Below are 18,318 nucleotides of genomic sequence, written 5' to 3'. Positions count from 1 at the left end.
GGTTCAGTTAATGTTTCTCATAATTCAAGATATGCACCTCCATTCAGGATATTTTAAAAGTGACACGTTCTTGATGATACTTCATATAGTGTTAAATGATGTTCATCTCTTTTCATTAGTGATATTAAGATTCCCAGTTTTTACACTGTTTATTTGCTATTATTGCCCTGCTTCTAATGAAAAAAACTCCTGGAACTGAGGTGCACTTTAGAAACAGAAACCTGATGACTTTCTTGAATTTTGATATCAGATATAGAAGAGCAAATCTTAAGTTCTTGGTGTACATTGTAAAATAGTTTCCAATTATTGATACATATTTATTCATACAAGAAGAAATCTCCTCCTCAAACATATACTCTATTTTCATTATTCATGCTAATATTTTTGCTTATGAAAATTTCTTGTTAAACATCTTAATATACTTTTGAATCAGTTATTTCTCCTAATATTTTTTGTTAAAACCATTTATATCTTTTTTCCTTTTTTCTTTTTTCTTTTCTTTTATTGTATATTTTCTTTATTTACATTTCAAATATTATCTCCTTTCCTGGTTTCCCCTCGGGAACCCACCCATCCCATCTCTCCACCCCCTATCTCCATGAGGGTGCTCCCCCATCCATCCAACCATGCCCTCCCACCTCCCTGTCTGGCATTCCCCTACACTGAGGCATCAAGCCTTCACAGGAACAAGGGCCTCTCCTCACATTGATACTCAATAAGACCCATCCTCTGCTCCATATGGGGCTGGAGCCCAGGGGTTACTCTGGGATGTCTGGAGTATCTGGTTGGTTGATATCATTGTTCTTCCTATGAGGTTGGTTTCCCAGATATTTTGGTTATATTATGTGCCTAGATCTATTCAAAGATACATCCAAAATATTTGTCCATAGACAAACCCAGATCTATGTTTGCTTCACTTGGTAAATCTGTCACTTTTAAACAGACAGGTTGAGGCTCACCAGAATCAGAACTCAGAAAATGGATAAGGTAATGGATGCCGTTATAGTCTCTCATTGCTTTTTGATTGCCTTCATTTCCCATACAAAGCACCCGGATACAGTTCATTACATTCACCAGCACATTTTCTTTGTTAAGGCTTAAGAGATTTATCAGAGCTGGAATTCCATTCTAAAAAGAGACAAAGAGAATTACATTTGAATTCATTTAAGATTGATATAATTGTGTTTATACATCTGTAAGCTTTCTGTAAATACATCCTTATTTTGAAGAGAACAGTTACTGCTGTCACACAGTAAGTTAAGGCACTGAGTAATTCTTACCCAGAAAAATACAATATTATTGCAGAACTAAGATAAAGATTATCTGACACAACACAATGGAAAGGACCAGCACAGCCTAAGTGTGCTGCACACACAGAGAAATTATCATAGTTCTGGCTGAATGCCAGAATCAATTAACAAAAGTGTTAAGTAGATAAAACTGAGTAACTCAGAGTTAGACTTGGGTGTGACTATATTTTCAATATTTTGTCTAACGGACACAGCAATGAAAGTTTTTCAGAGAATTAAAAAAATAAACAAAGGCAAAATTAAAAAAAAAAGAGTACAAAGAAAACAGAATAGAAGTGGTTCCCACCATCAAAAGTAGAGCACTAAGCCAGACAGCAGGTGCATTTCATAATGCAGATGGTTCAATTTATACTGAGGAGACAACTCTGTGAAACTGAAGAAACAAATCAAGTAACTTCACTTCGTTTGTAACTATCTAGAGAAAGATCCTAAATAACAGTGGATGCGACGCGGGCAGGTTTTCTTTGAAGAAAGAAAGCACAGCTGCAACTGTTTGGTGTTCACCAAAAGCAATTTTTCTCTAATGCTTTCTAGTACACAATTGGGATATATTTCTCACATAGAACTAATATCTTCATTTAAACAGGAAACAACCAGTATGTACTATGAAAAGTACTCCATCTGCTCACTAGGGCTTCTCTAAACTCTGTCAGCACTGAGCATTAGGCCCCCTAAGCCCATTATGCTCCAGACCTGCTACTGGCCTGAATGCTTTCCCTCTCCTCTTCCCACCATCCCTGGTAGTTTTGTTACTGTGTAACAACATCTATTTCTATCTTTCTAATTTCTGTGTGAGAGAGTTGCTATTAGATGAAAAATGGGATCTATGAAACAGTACTCACATATTTGGCAATAACATCCTTGTTTTCACACTTAGCAATATCATATAGAATAACAGCGCAGCGAGAATGGAGTTCCGGTTCATCAGAAGCCAGCAGGCTGATCAAAGCAGGAATGCCTCCTGCCTCCACCAGAGCATGCACTACACTTACGTGAATTGAGATATTGCTCAGCAACCCAACAATTTTACACTGCAGCTTTATTTTGGGACATTTTAATAGATTGACTAAGGCAGGAATGGTGCCTGTAAAGATAAGACTAAAATAAGCATAAATTTATTCAAAATCATTTATAGGTGACATATCCTGACAGTATCAGAGTAACATTCATGGTATGGCAGTATGAATAATTAGACAGTTCTACAAAGGATAGAAAAAAAACTTGAAGTGATATAGAAATGATTATGTCTTATCTAAAAGACTCTTCTCTTTGCATATTTGATTTCACATAACATGCATAACCATATACTTTATATTAGTAAATCTAAACCAGCTTTAAAATACTGAATTTTGGCCTACGAGAATTAATTTTTTTATGTAGATAGGAACTCACTATGCAGTCAGTTCTGCTTCTTCCTGTCTCGGCATCCTAATTGCTGGGGTCACGGGTGAGCAACGTCATGCCTACATATCACATAGTAAAGTTCTTGTCTGGCTACTGAATTGTCTTTGTGTGGCAGTATTTGTTTAATTATTTGAATGTGATATCATAGGTTATCTTAAAACTAAATGTGGACGGCCATTGCAGTAAACCGGTTGCTGAGTAACATCTCAAATCACCTAAGTGCCCTATGAGAAGAAAGATGCCACGCTGAGGTAGAAGAACGAAAAGGAGATCGCTGCCAACAGAGCTAAAGGAAGACCTGATGCAGTGAAAAAGGGATGGTCAAGGCTGAAAAGAGCAAGAAAAAGAAGGAAGAGGAAAATAATGAGGATGAAGAGGATGAGAAAGGAAAGGAAGAGGACGATGGTAATGAATAAGGTGGTTCTAGCAAAGTTTTTTTTTCTTGTCTATAAAGCATTTAACCACCCTGAACACAACTCCTTTAAAAAAAATTGAAATCTAAGGCTGTGTAAGATTGTTTTAAAACTGTACCGTGTACTATCCTATCATCTGCAAATAGTGATATCTTTATTTCTCCTTTGCACTTTGTATCCCCTTGATCTCTTTTTGTCGTCTTACTGTAGCACTTTGAGTACTATATTGAATAGGTAGGGAGAGAGTGAGCAGCCTTGTCTAATCCCTGATTTTAGTGGGATTTCTTCAAGTATCTCTCCATTTCATTTGATGTTGGCTGTTGGTTTGCAGTAAATTGCTTTATTGTGTTTAGGTATGGGCCTTGAATTCCTCATCTCTCCAATACTTTTAACATGAAGGTGTGTTATATTTTTTCAAATGCTTTTTCTGCATCTAAGGAGATGATCATATGATTTTTTTTCTTTGACTTTGTTTATAAGTGGATTACGCTAATTGATTTTCATATATTGAACCAAACTTGCATCCCTGGGATGAAGCCTATTTGATTGTGATGAATGATGGCTTTGATGTGCTCTTGGATTCAGCTTATGAGAATTTTATTGAGTATTTTTGCATTGATATTCATAAGTGAGATTGGTCTGAAGTTCTCTTTTCCTAGTAGGTTCTTGTGTGGTTTGGGTATCAGAGTAATTATGGAATCATAGAATGAAATAGGTAGTGTTCCTTCTATTTTATGGAATAGTTTCAGGAACACTGATATCAGGTCTTCCTTGAAGGTCTGGTAGAATTCTGAACTAAATCGATATGGCCCTGGGCTTTTTTTGCTTGGGAGGTTTTTAATGATTTCTTCTATTTCCTTATGGAATATGGGCCTGTTTAGAAAGTTTACCTGCTCTTGATTTAATTTTGGTATGTGATATGTCTAGAAAACTATCCATTTCATCTAGATTTTCCAGTTTTGTTTACTATAGGCTTTCATAATAGGATCTGATGGTTTTCTGAATTTCCTGTTTCTGTTGTTATGTCTCCCTTTTCATTTCTGATTTTATTAAATTGGATACTGCTTCTGAGCCCTTTAGCTTGGCTAGGGGTTTATCGATCTTGTTGATTCTCTCTCAAAAAAAAAAAAACAGCTTTTGATTTTGCTGATTCTTTGTATTGTTCTCTTTCTAATTTGGTTGATTTCAGTCTCTGAGTTTTGATCATTTCCTGTCATCTACTTCTCTTGGGTGAGTTTGCTTCTTTTTGTTCTAGAGCTCTCAGGTGTGCTGTTAAGTTGCTAGTGTAAGATCTCTCCAGTTTCTTTACCAGTGCACTTAGTGCTATGAATTTTCCTCTTAGCACTGTGCTCGTTGGTCCAACAAGTTTGGATATGATGTGTCAATATTTTCATTAAGTTTCAGGAAGTCTTTGATTTCTTTATTTCATCCTTGACCAAATTATCATTGAGTAGAATTGTTCAGTTTCAATATATATATGGGGGTTTTCTATTGCTTTTGTTGTTGAAGACCAGCTTTAGGCCATGGAATTCTGATAGGGTGCTTGGGATTATTTCAATCTTCTTGTATTTGTTGAGGGTTGTTTTGTGACCAATTAATTATATAGTGGATTTTGGAGGAGGTACCATGAGCTGCTGAGAAGGTGTATTCTTTTGTTTTACGGTGAAATGTTCTATAGATATGTTAAATCCATTTGGTTCTTAACCTCTATTAGTTTCACTGTGTCTTTGTTCAGTTTCTGTTTCAATGAACTGACCAATGGTGAGAGTGGGGTGTTGAAGTCTCCTACTATTATTGTGTGGGGTTCAAAGTTTCTTTTATGTATGTGGCTGCCCTTGCATTTAGGGCACAGATGTTCAGAATTGAGGCTTTCTCTTGGTGGATTTTCCCTTTGATGAATATGAAGTGTCCTTCCTCATCATGCTTGGTAACTTTCGGTTGAAAGTCTATTTTACTGAATATTATGATGGCAACTCCACCTTGTTTCTTGGAACCATTTGCTTGGTAGACCTTTTTGCATCCTTTTACTCTGAGATAGTGTCTATTTTTGTTAATGAGGTGTGTTTCTTATATGTAGCAAAATGCTGGATCTTGTTTGCATATCCAGTCTTTTTATAGGTGAGTTGAGTCCATTAATATTGATATTAAATACAGAAGACTGTTGGTTCTTGTTATATTTGCTTTTGTAGGTAGCTTTATGTGCTTGTGGTTTTCTCCTTTTTGCTTTTTGTGAGATGCTTGATATCTTGTCTTTTCTTTGGCAAAGGTATCTTCCTTGTACTGAAGTTTTCCTTCTAGGATCCTCTGTAGAGCTGATACTGTTTGAATTTGGTTTTGTCCTGGAATATTTTGGTTTTTCCATTTATATTGATTCAAAGTTTTGCTGGGTATAGTGGCCTGGGCTGGCATTTGTATTCTCTTAGAGTCTGCATGACCTCTGGCCAGGCTCTTCTGGTTTTCATAGTCTCTGTTGAGAAGTCTGGTGTAATTATTATAAGTGACCCCAAAAATTCTACCAGAGAACTCCTCCAGCTGATAAACAACTTCAGCAAAGTGGCCAGATATAAAATTAACTCAAATAAATCACTAGGCTTCCTTTACACAAATGATAAACAGGCTGAGAAAGAAATTAGGGAAACAATTCCCATCATAATAGCCACACACAATTTAAAATATCTTGGGGTAACTCTAACCAAACAAGTGAAAGACCTTTATGATAAGAACTTCAAGTCTCTCAAGAAGATCTCAGAAAAAGGAAAGATCTCCCATGCCCATGGATTGGCAGAATTAATATAGTAAAAATGGCCATCTACCAAAAGCAATCTACAGATTCAATGCAATCCCCATTAAAATCCCAACTCACTTCTTCATAGAGTTAGAGCAATTTGCAAATTCATTTGGAATAACAAAACACCCAGTATAGCAAAAACTATCCTCAACAATAAAAGAACTTTGGGGGAAATCACCATCCTTGACCTCAAGGTCTACTACACAGCAATAGTGATAAAACTGCATAGTATTGGTACAAAGACAGACACACTGATCAAGGGAATAGGATTGAAGACCCAGAAATAAAACCATACACTTACGCACACTTGATCTTTGACACAGAAACCAAAAATACACAATGGAAAAGAGAAAGCATCCTCAATAAATGGTGCTGGTCTAACTGAATGTCTGTATGTAGAAAAGTGAAAATAGACCCATATTTGTCAACCATGCACAAAGCTCAAGTCAAAGTGGATCAAGGACCTCAACATAAAAGCAGATACACTGAATCTAATAGAAAGTGAGAAAGAGCCTTGAACTCATTAGCACAGGCAGAAATTTCCTAAACAGAACTCCAGTGCCTCATGCTCTAACATCAAGTATCAATAAATGGTACCTCATAAAACTGGAAAGCTTCTGTAAAGCAAAGGAAATAGTCAATAAGATAAATCTGTATCCTACAGATTGGGAAAAAAACTTTACTAACCTCACATCTGAATAAGGGCTAATATCCAAAATATATAAAGAATTCAAGAAACTTACCATCCAAAACACCAAACAACCCAATCAAAAAATGGGGTATAGAACTGAGGATTCACAATAGAGGAATCTTGAATGGCTGAGAAGCACCTAAAGAAATGTTCAAAGTCCTTAGTGATCAGGGAAATACAAATCAAAACAACCCGAAATTCCACCTTACACCAGTCAGAATGACTAAGATCAAAACCTCAGGTGACAACACATGTTGGTGAGGATGTTGAGAAAGAGGAACATTCCTCCATTGCTGGTGGGGTTGCAAACTGGTACAACCACTCTGGAAATCAATGTGGAGGTTTCTCAGAAAATTAGAAATAGACCTACCTAAAGATCCAGAAATACCAATCTTGGGAATATACCCCAAAGATGCCCCACCATGCCACAGGGCACATATTCCACTATGTTCACAGTGGCCTTATTTGTGATAGCCAGAAGCTGGAAACAACGGAGATGCCCCAAAACAGAAGAATGGATACAGGAAATGTTCATTTCCACAATGGAAAACTACTCAGCTATTAAGAATGAGGACATCCTGAGTTTTGCAGGCAAATGAATGGAACTAGAAAATGTCATCCTGAGTGAGGTAACTCAGACCCAAAAGGACATAAACGGTATGTTCTCACTAATAAGTGGATATTAGCAAAAAAAAAAAAAAAAGTACAGAATACCCAACACACAGTCCACAGAACTCAAAAAGGTCAACAAGCTGAAGGGCCCAAGTGAGGATGCCTCAGTTCCACTTGGGAGGGAGAACAAAGCAACCACAAGTGGGGAGGGACAGGAGAGGGAAAGCAGATGTGGGTCAGGGGAGAGAAGAACCTGATCTTGTATTGTGGGGTTGGGGAAGAACTGAAGCCCTGAGGGCCAGCAGAAAAAAATGGAAACAGGGGACCTCGGGAGGAAGGAGGTTTGGAAGACCCTCTAGAATGTACTGAAGACCTGGGAAGTGAAAGACTTTCAGGACTCAAAGGGGGGACCCTAGGTGAAAGACCCTACAGTGGGGAGAGAGAACTTATTGACTCTACCTCCAGCAGAAAGTGAGGGCAACAAGTGAGGGATGGTTTGCTATCCCACAGCCAAAGTTCTGACCCATTCTGTCTGAAAGAAATTCAGTGATGGAAATGGAGAAGAGCCTGGGGAAATGGAGGTCCAGCGACAGGCCCAAAGTTGGATCCAGCTCAAGGGGAGACCCAACACCATTACTGAAGCTATGGGGCCTTCACAAAAAGGGACCTACCATGACTGTTCTCCAAAAGACCCAAGAAGCACCTGAAAGAGTCAGATGCAGATATGTGCACCCAACCAATGAACAGAAGCTGCTGACTCTCGGGTTGAATTAGGGAAAAGCTGGACGAAGCTAAGGAGGAGGATTGGGGGGCAACTCTGTAGGAGGACCAGCAGTCTCAATTAACCTGGACCCCTGAAATCTTTTAGATACTGGATCACCAACCAGGAAGCATACACCAGCTTAGATGAGGCCTCTAACACATATACAGCAGAGGATTCCTGGGTCTGAGTTCAGTCAGAGAAGATGCATCTAACCCTCAAGAGACTGGAGGCCCTAGGATGTTTAAAAGTCTGGTGGGGAGGATGGGGTGGGGATATCCTTGTGAGGGTGCGGGTGGGGGTGGGGAGGAGGTATGGGGTGTGAAACCCTTGGGGCTGAGGGTTCACCAGGAGGGGAATAAAATGTGCAGTATAAAAATAAATTGATTTTAAAAATTAAAAAACAAAATTGTACAGTGCATATGTCTTTAGATAACCCTGCCCTTGTGGTATTTTCAATACCACTAACCTTGCCTGGTACAGTCTGGTGTTGTAAATTGGCATGGAAATTTAAAGCAGGTTCTTGTAGGTGCACAGCACAAATTAGTTATATATGGGGATGGTAGTTTGGTTTTGGTTTTGGTTTTCTCTCTTTTTTTATTTTCATCTTCAGATGTCTCTGATGCAGTGGAAATGAAGATAATTGTTGTTGTGAATAGCATTGTTAATTGAATATCACTCTGTGATTGCAAAAAAAAAATGCAGCTGTTTTCTTGACATTCTGAATGCTTCTAAGTAAATAAAATTTTTTATTAGTTAAAAAAACTATTATTCGTACATTTCCAGAGCATGATCTGAGGTCTACTGAAATTATCTTTTTTAATTTTTTATTAGATATATTTCTTTACTTACATTTCAAAGGTTGTTCCCCTTCCCAGTTTCCTGTGCATAAGTCCCCATTCCCTCCCCTCTCGCTCCCCCATATGGGTATTCTCCCTATACATCCACCTTATTGGCCCCCCATACTCCCCTGCACTGGGGGGTCCAACCTTGGCAGGACCAAGGGCTTCCCCTTCCACTGGTGCCCCAACAAGGCTATTCTCTGCTGCATATGCAGTTGGAGTCCTGGATCAGTCTATGTTTAGTGTTTCAGTAGTGGTTTAGTCCCTGGAAGCTCTGGTTGGTTGGCATTGTTGTTTTTATGGGGTTGCAAGCTCCTTCAACTCTTTCAATCCTTCCTTTAATTCTCCCCAAGGGGGTCCTATTCTCAGTTCAGTGGTTTGCTGCTAGCATTGACCTCTGTATTGGACATGCTCTGGATGTGTCTCTCAGGAGAGATTTATATCTGGTCCCTTTCAGCATTCATTTTCTAGCTTCATCAATCTTATCAAGTTTTGGTGGCTGTATACATATGGGCCACATGTGTGTCAGGCTCTGAATGCCCATTCCTTGAGTCGCTGCTCTAAACTTTGCTTCCATATCCCCTCCTATGGATATTTTTCCCCCTTTTAAGAAGGATTGGGAGCATCCACATTTTGGTCATCCTTCTTGAACTTCCTGTGGTCTTGGATTGCATCTTGGGTAATTTGACCTTTTTGGCTAATAACCATTTATCAATGAGGGCATACCAAGAGTGTTTTTCTGTGATTGAGTAACCCCACTCAGGATGATATTTTCTAATTCCATCCATTTGTCTATGAATTCCATGAAGTCATTGTTTTTGATAGCTGAGTAGTACTCCATTGTGTAGATGTACCACATTTTTTAAATCCATTCCTCTGTTGAAGGGCATCTGGGTTCTTTCCTTCTTCTGGTTATTATAAATAAGGCTGCTATGAACATAATGGAGCATATGCCTTTGTTGTATGTTGGAGCATCTTTTGGGTATATGCCCAAGAGAGGTATAGCTGGGTCCTCAGGTAGTGGAATGTCCAATTCTCTGAGGAACCTCCAGAGTGATTTCCAGAGTGGTTATACCAGTTTGCAATCCCACCAACAATGGAGGAGTGTCCTCTTTCTCCACATCCTCGCCAGCATCTGCTGTCACCTGAGTTTTTTATCTTAGCCATTCTGACTGGTGTGAGGTGGAATCTCAGGGTTGTTTTGATTTGCATTTCCCTGATGACTAAGGATGTTGAACATTTCTTTAGGTGCTTTTTGGCCATTCGATAATCCTCAGCTGAGAATGTTTTGTTTAGCTCTGAACCCATTTTTTTGGTTCTTTTTTTCAAGTGTACCCCATTTTTAATAGGGTTATTTGGCTCTCTGGAGTCTAACTTCTTGAGTTCTTTGTATATTTTGGATATTAGCCCTCTATCTAGGATGTAGGATTGGTAAACATCTTTTCCCAATCTGTTGGCTGCCTTGTCCTAACCACAGTGTCTTTTGCTTTACAAAAGCTTTGCACTTTTATGAAGTCTCATTTGTCGATTCTTGATCTTAGCGCATGAGCCATTGGTTTTGTTCAGGAAATTTTCCCCAGTGTCCATGTGTTTGAGATTCTTCTCCACTTTTTCTTCTACTAGTTTGAGTGTATCTGGTTTGATGTGGAGGTCTTTAATCCACTTAGACTTAAGCTTTGTATATAGTGGCAAGAATGGATTGATTTGCATTCTTCTACATGCTGACCTCCAGTTGAACCAGCACCATTTGTTGAAAATCAAGTAACTATAGGTGTGTGGGTTCGTTTTTGGGTCTTCAATTCTGTTCCACTGATCTATTTGCCTGTCTCTGTACCAATACCATACAGTTTTTATGACTATTGCTCTGTAATACTGCTTGAAGACAGGGATGGTGATTCGCCCAGAAATTCTTTTATTGTTGAGTAGAGTTTTCGCTATCTTGAGTTTTTTATTATTCCAGTAAGGTCATTCTTTTTTCATCTAGTAAAGTATAACACACACACACACACACACACACACACACAATCATTTTGTGTTTGAGCTGTCTGTATCATGTGTGGCTTTGCACAAGAGCCTTGGGTTTGGCTGAGTTGAAGAGAAGAAATGCTAGTTCAGTCAGACAAGGAAAGGCTATACAGTGCCTCCATAGTAGCCTAGAACTCATTTCTACTAATCTATGGTTAGAATCTAGTTCTGCATGACTGCTGGAATTAGAAAGCACAAAGCCATTTCTTACCATCTAGGGGTGTTGCGTTCAAAGCATTACGTTGCGTACAAAGCAATACTTGGCAAGCACTACTAAACTGAAGCGCTCTGTATTCTAGCTCTGCTGTCCACAATACTACAATGTTAATAGACTACAATGTTAATAGACTACAATGTTAATAAGACTACAATGTTAATAAGACTACAGTGTTAATAAGAGATCAAAGGGTAGAAACATACCCATTTTTTGCCCTCTATAGGAGAAAGTCTTGCATTCTTTTTTCCAGAGACAGCATCTATATTCAGTAGGTTATACATTCCTTGTCTTTAATAATTACTAATACATCTGACATTATGGCTTATATGCCCCTCCCCCTTGCCAACTCTCTCTTGTTATTTGTTTATTCTACAGTTTTCTTGTCATGATGCTCTTTGGATATATTTTCATTGTATATATTTATATATTTTATTTCATTTTGAGGGAGTTAAAAAGAAATACATTGTTGTATTATAAACAAGGCTGTGTGTCTTATAAAGATCTCACCTAGAAAAATTTTAAAAAAAAAACCCTAAAAGTGCTGATCTAGTAAAATGTAGTAGTAGCCTCATTTGTTATAATCAGTCAGTGGTTGGGTAGAAAACTTGACCGTTAGTTGAATGTTAGGTTTATATCAGTTTAGTTGATAAGAAACCACACCATAGGAGACACACAATGTTCTGAAACATATGAGTATAATACAGTAGCATTTATTTATCTACCTGAAATGGAACCATCTATTGTTGACTTCTGGGGAGACAAAGCTTTTTCAAACATGTTTTTAATGAATTGGATAAATTTAAGCTTATTCAGTCATAAATATTTATGGAACATTAGATGTGTCTCTATGTACCTTATGGGTAGTTCAGGCAGTCCCACCATTATAGAAAGCCGTAGTGGACAATGATGCTCTCAGAATAAGTGCATGTGGTCAATCCATTTGATTAATGAATAAACCAGGCCAGAGAAGCCACACAATTAATGGAGTTGCTAAATGAAGAACTATTTATATCTGGTCTGACATTTTCTTCTGGTTTGCAGTTTAAAAAGTAAGTTGCATAAGTTTAGAACTGGAATAATTTATAAATGAATAATTATAGCAATACTGTGATGGGACAGCTCTCTGTCAACTTGACATAATCTAGAATCAACTAAGAAGAGAGTCTCAGTGAAAGATTGTCTAGATAAGATTAGCCATATGTGGATGGTTGTTTAGATTACTACTGTTAATTAATTTGGGAACTCACCTACTTTAGTTGGTGTCAGCAATACTATGACCTAGGCAGGGACTCCTAAACTGTAAGAGTAGAAGAAGGCTGGGCACAAAAATGCATGCATGCACACGTTTATATCTCTCTGCTTCTAACTGTGGATGTATGTGACTAGCTGACTCCTTGACTTGCCTGTAGTAACAGATTGGAACCTGGAATTATAAAATAAAATAAGCACTTTCTTCCCTAAGTTGTTTTTGTTAGGGTAGTTTCCCAACCAAAATCCAACTAGAATAACTAGCTGGATAAAGTTAGTTTTATTACTTCTCAAAATTTTAAGTTTTTAGAGAAATGGGGTTCCTCTAAAAAGTACGTAGTTTTTTTGATCATGTGTAGTTTTTACCTGAAAAAATAAGATACAAAGTTGACAAACGTGATCTTAAAATCACTTAAAATCAACTAAAAAGTGTCCTTTAGAGTTAAAAACTTATTTATTTATTTATTTATTCTGACTGGATATTTTATGTATTTACATTTCAAATGCTATCCCCTTTCCTTCCTCTCCTATCTCCCTCCCCTGGCTTCCATGAAGATGCTCCCACTCCCACCCACTCACTCCCTCCTCAACACCTGCAATCCCTTACACTGGAGAAACGAGCCTTCACAGGACCAAGGGTTTCTCCTATTGATGCCAGACAATGCCATCTTTTGCTACATATGTGGCTGGAGCCATGAGTCACCAACATGTGTACTCTTTGGTTGGTGGTTTAGTCCCTGAGAGCTCTAAGGTGTCTGGTTGGGTGATATAGTTGTTCTTCCTATGGGGTTGAAACCCCTTCAGTTCCTCTGGTCCTTTCTCTAACGCCTCCATTGGGGTCCCCGTGCTCAGTCCGATGGCTATTTTTAAAGCAATGTTTAATTGCATTTGCCTGTAAACCCAGCAGTCCACAAACCTAGCAAACCACAGCTGACACTGTTAGAGTGGCCAAGACCCTAAGACTAGATAGTCATGGCCTTAGGGGAAACCATCATCATTTTGCTAAAGGAATATAATTAGGATCAAATGACTCTTAATGACACACTGCTATACTCATAGGTCAGGGCCTCACTTTGCCCACATCAGTGAAGTTTCCTCTTGCCTCTCTAACACAAAGACCCAAAACTGGACAATTTGCAGAGAATGAGAGATTTTATAGCGCTTAGTCCTAAATGGGATGTCTTCACCAAACCCTGCCCCTAAAGGTTCAGGGATCTATGTATAAGAAGAGGTGAAAAGAATCACCTAACCTGTACAAGGGGCTATCAGCATTTAAAACCCACTGGCAAAGTGAAATGTAGATTTCTTCAATGGAGTCTCACTAAGTCTATCAACCATATTCCCAGGTAGACCCCTTGCCCAGGAATAACTGGTCAACAACAACAACAATAACAACAATAAGAACCCTGTGGTATTTTCTTTGTTTTAACATTTTTGTCTTTTCAGATTTTTGCCAGCTTGTTTTTATTTATGTTTTACGGGAGCTTGTTCCTTGCTTTGTTTTTGTTTCTTGTGAATTTTTTTTGTCTGTCTGTCTGTTTGTTTGTTTGTTTAGAGACAGAGCAAAAAAAAACCAAAGTTGAGTAGGTAGAGAGGAAGTGAAGATCTAGGAGTCAGGGATGGCAAGAATATATATATTGTATAAAAATTTTTTTTAGTTAAAAAAAGGTGAAGCAAGAGGATTACAAGCTCAAGGACAGCCTAGGCTATATGTGAAACCCTATCTTGAAGAAAATATATAGTTATATATGTTAAACCAATATATATTACCTAATAAGATAAAGTTGGGGGGAAAACCCTAGCACTCAGGTTTGCAAAATTAGCATATGTGTGTGCGCGTGTGCACACACTCGAGAGAGAGCAAGACAGAGCAAGAGAGCGAGAGAGAGGGAGAGAGAGAGAAAGAGAGAGAGAGAAATTAGGTTAATGGTAGAGTATGACCCCAGGATTAAATTTGTATGCCTATGTTTATATATATTTAAATGGTCTACCTGGGAACAATATAGCTCTACTTAAAAATTATGCTAAGAAAAAGATAGTTAATATAATTTATATCACCTGCGTCCAAAATATTTTTCCAGTATTCATCATTTGCTAAGCAAATTACTTCTAAGGACATGACAGCCATCATCCTTCGTTTGAAGCTTTCACACTGCAACATTTCTGGCAAGCATTTAACAGAAAAACACAACTGTAATTCACAACAGAGACAATTCGCTAACTTTGTTTTTATATAGGTAAAGTGAACACAGTGACTTAAAATCATCCCATCACCAACTGCGTAGGCTACATTCATTTTTGTGGTCCTTTGGGAGATGCTGGATGTATGATCATGGGCTATAGCTTGGGCGTGGGGTGGTCCTCAAAGGCCCTTCTTAATGATTTAGTCACCACTTGTGTCTATTGGTGTCTAGCTTAGTGCTATTCAATGCTGATGGGAACTTTAAGAGGTGGGACTTGGTGGAGGTTTTAAGTCATTGCGGAACGTATCCATGGAGGTGGCTATGGGACTCCATCTCTTCCTCTTCCTGTCTCTCTGTTTTATTATACCTCTCATGAAGCAAATAAGTAATGGGCCTCTGCCATAGGATTCTGTAATAAGTGTTATTACATCATCACAGCCAATCCTGTGGACCCAAATAGAGCTGCTCTTAAGACTTTGATTATCTTGGGCACAGTAACAAAAGCTAATCTTTGAGGTTTATAATATATATATAATTACTGAAAAAAATCCTAAATTATTTGTCTATGGTCTGAATTGGTAACACTGCCTAGAAATACAGTTCAAATTCACTCAAAAATTAATATATTTCTGATATACCTATGATTAGTTTTGAATAAAATTTGAGTAGATTTAACGATGGCAAAGTAAACTACTTTAATCAATATGATTTTAATAGCCACTAAATTATTTGCATTTCCTAAAAATAATTTATATGATTTTTAAAATCTAGCATGAATTTAAACTCCAGACTAAAGATGAAACATTATATGTGCTTCTAAACAATGTCTGTGGTGTAAGAAAACACGGGGCTGTATCTTTCCTTCATCTCTCTCTGACCACTATGTTCAGAAGTGGTCTGGTCCTTACTGAGACTTCTCTGTTTTAAATTTTAGCTTCTACTTCAAAGGCTAATAATTAACTTGTTTTAAATTATCGTTCTGCTTGTGTCATTATCATGTAATTAGCAGGACTTTGTAACCATGGCTGCTACTGTAAGGAGTGGCCACTGGGAGTTATAAACACCATTAAGTCATCCTTGTCAAGGCTCAGACTTAGAGGTATTTGTCTATTATAAGTCAAGTTGATCCTCACAGTTACTTTTTTAAAGGATTAAGATGCAACAATACATGTGCATAAAAATAAACACAAAGACATTTCACAGTATCTCCTTGGGCTGATGTACTCAGAAAATGCTTCCAAGATTGGTGCTGACACCATTTTGAACAAATAGTTGGACGTCAGTTTTTTTGAAGTGTGTGTTTGTGTGTATGTGTGTGTGTGTATAATATTTCTGTGAATGTGTTTTTGTGTATGCATCCATAAGCATCTGTTTATATGTATATAGTATTACAGTATTTGCATGAAAAAAATTTTATATGTGTGCATTCATATCCATTTTTGTATCTAGTGTTTGAGTGAATGGCTTTGTATATGTACCCACGTGTGCATTTGTGTGTATATATTTATTTTGTGTATGTGTATTCATGTGTATTTTGTGTGTGTGTGTGTGTGTGTGTGTGCGTGCGTGTGTGTGTGTGTTTGGTGTTCATGTGAATGTGTGTTTTGCTTGTTCATAAATGTATATTTGTATTGGGGGGTGGGGTCCAGAGGTCAACATTGAGCACCTTTCACTATTCTCTACCTTAATTCTTTGGTTTGGTTTCATTTGGGTTTGGGTGTTTGTTTTGTTTAGTTGGTTGGTTGGTTTTGATTTTTCAAGACATTTTCTCTGTTTTGGTTCTAGCTGTCCTAGAATGTAGACCAGGCTAGCCTTGAACTCACAGAGATCCACCTGCCTCTGCCCCCTGAGTGACTCTACCTTAATTTTTTTTCACCATCTTTATTAAATTGGGTATTTCTTATTTACATTTCAATTGTTATTACCTTTCCTGGTTTCCAGGCAAACATCTCCCTAACCACTCCCCCTCCCCTTCTATATTCTACCTTAATTTTTAAGACAACATTTCCATTGAACCTGGCTAGAATGGATGGCCAGTGAGCTACAAGAACTAGCCTGCCTCCCATTTTTGTTGCGTCATGTTCTCCTTGTTTTCCCTTGAGTGCTTGTCTGCTGCTTACTCTTCATGCAATTAGGGCGATGGGCATCTTGTGAATGAGTAAATTTCCATGAATTCATTAAACTAACATAATATCCTTATCTTTATAATAGTTCTAAGTAGATTAAACACAAAGTTAAGGGAAATTCTCAAGCAGTTTTGCAAACCTGAGTACTAGGATTACAAACAGGCCACAATGCCCAAGTTTACTTGTGTGCTTAGCACCTGGATTTAGGCCCTCAAGCTTATACAGCATGGGCCGTACTGAACTGTATCAGTAGCCCAAGAACCAAACATCTTAAATCAGAAGAGTCAGGTTGAAATAATAACTGTATCTCATCTAATGGGAAAACATCAGTTCTCATTCTCCATTTCTTTTCTATTTACTTTTTTATTTTATGTTCACAATTCAAAATTATATACCTCTAAAATATCTACAGCAAAATATTGTGATTTTGTACCCACTTCTCTGGGTTCACCTCTCTAAAAACAGTACTTTGGACTGTGTGGTCCACAGGTCTGCCTAGTTTGAGACAGTGCTGTATCTTGCTAGCATGGCCTTAGGATTTGTTTGTAACTTCATGTTATGGGAAATGGGACACCAGCTCAATGTTGCTCCGCCGTTTCCTCATGCCCAATCCCTCACATTTACAGTTGTTACTTGAATCAATATTTTGGATTTACATTGCCTATAGACTATCACTCTCAGTTGGGCATTGTAGTAACCCATGGTGTTGTCTTATTTCTCACTATTGCTTTTCCTGGATATAATCTTTCTCCATTTGAAACTCACCTTGTTTTCCCTGGACTCAGTGGCACTTTCCTCTGCCTAATTAAGGCTGGCTCCACTAGGGAATGCCCCTTTGCTGTCACCCTTTGCTCCCTGGGGTCTTTCCACTTCTGTTCACCAAGGAGAAAGACATCCTCAGTAGCTGCTGGCCTTTCTGGCTGGGCTCTGTGGAGAACCCTGGCACTGCCTGTTTTCCAGCCTCAGGAGGACTGTGAGTTATGTGTTTGAGAGGTTCTCAGCTTTCCTGATGATGGCTTGAGATTCAGCTAAGTCTAAGAGGTGGCTGCCATTTTCTCATACCCATTTCCTCACATTCATAGTTGTTACTTGAATCGATACCTTGGATTTACATTGCCTATAGACCATCACCACTCCTGTTTCTTGAATTTTGATTGCTGCTGCTGCTTCATTGTTTAATCTTCATGTAATTATAATGTGGCTTGGGGGAGGGATAAATTTTGACATGCACATTCAATTGACTGTGCAATACTTATCCTTGTTTTTCTGGCTAAATTGAACACAAAATTTTGCATAAAAATTCCTCAAAATGTGAGGAAAAACTTTTCTAAAACTGCCTCTAAAATTAGGAGTAAGGAATAAATAGAAAAGAACCTTTGCTTCTAATTTCTGCTTTTTCATTCTTTTTTTTTTCATTTGGGATTTGGTTTATTAATGGAGAAAATGATGTTCTGACTTTTAAGAAAGTTGGGTAATAAGAATAAATATCATTTTGTAAGCTATAGTTCATTTTGGTTACCGATCTCTAGTTAGAAATCAAACTACTTTTGGACACAAAAATACAGTTCCCTAATCAACTATATTACTCTTGGTTTCAATGCATAAATTTCTTTCATGATCTTCAATTTTAAAGATCTACACACTCTATTTTACTTATTTCATTTCAGCATAGCAGAGATCAAAGATAGAATAATCAGAA

At 37.9% G+C, this 18,318-nt stretch overlaps 1 protein-coding gene across 2 annotated transcripts in view; it reads right to left on the bottom strand.

Moving 5' to 3' along the window:
* The window catches only part of Ankar (ankyrin and armadillo repeat containing), a 65,289-nt gene that overhangs the window by 25,196 nt on the left and 21,775 nt on the right, over window positions 1–18,318 (bottom strand). For both annotated transcript variants that reach the window (XM_032901064.1, XM_032901065.1), the window contains 3 exons: window positions 14,369–14,473; window positions 2,153–2,394; window positions 960–1,128 (listed from right to left, as the gene is read on the bottom strand). In XM_032901064.1, coding sequence (XP_032756955.1) covers window positions 960–1,128; window positions 2,153–2,394; window positions 14,369–14,473 — 516 coding nt within the window. The remainder of the gene's footprint in view (window positions 1–959; window positions 1,129–2,152; window positions 2,395–14,368; window positions 14,474–18,318) is intronic.

Source organism: Rattus rattus, chromosome 4 (genome assembly GCF_011064425.1).
Source record: "Rattus rattus isolate New Zealand chromosome 4, Rrattus_CSIRO_v1, whole genome shotgun sequence".
NCBI classification, from domain to species: Eukaryota; Metazoa; Chordata; class Mammalia; order Rodentia; family Muridae; genus Rattus; species Rattus rattus.
Note: the sequence above shows the minus strand (reverse complement) of the source record. Positions and strands in the feature narration are given on the sequence as shown.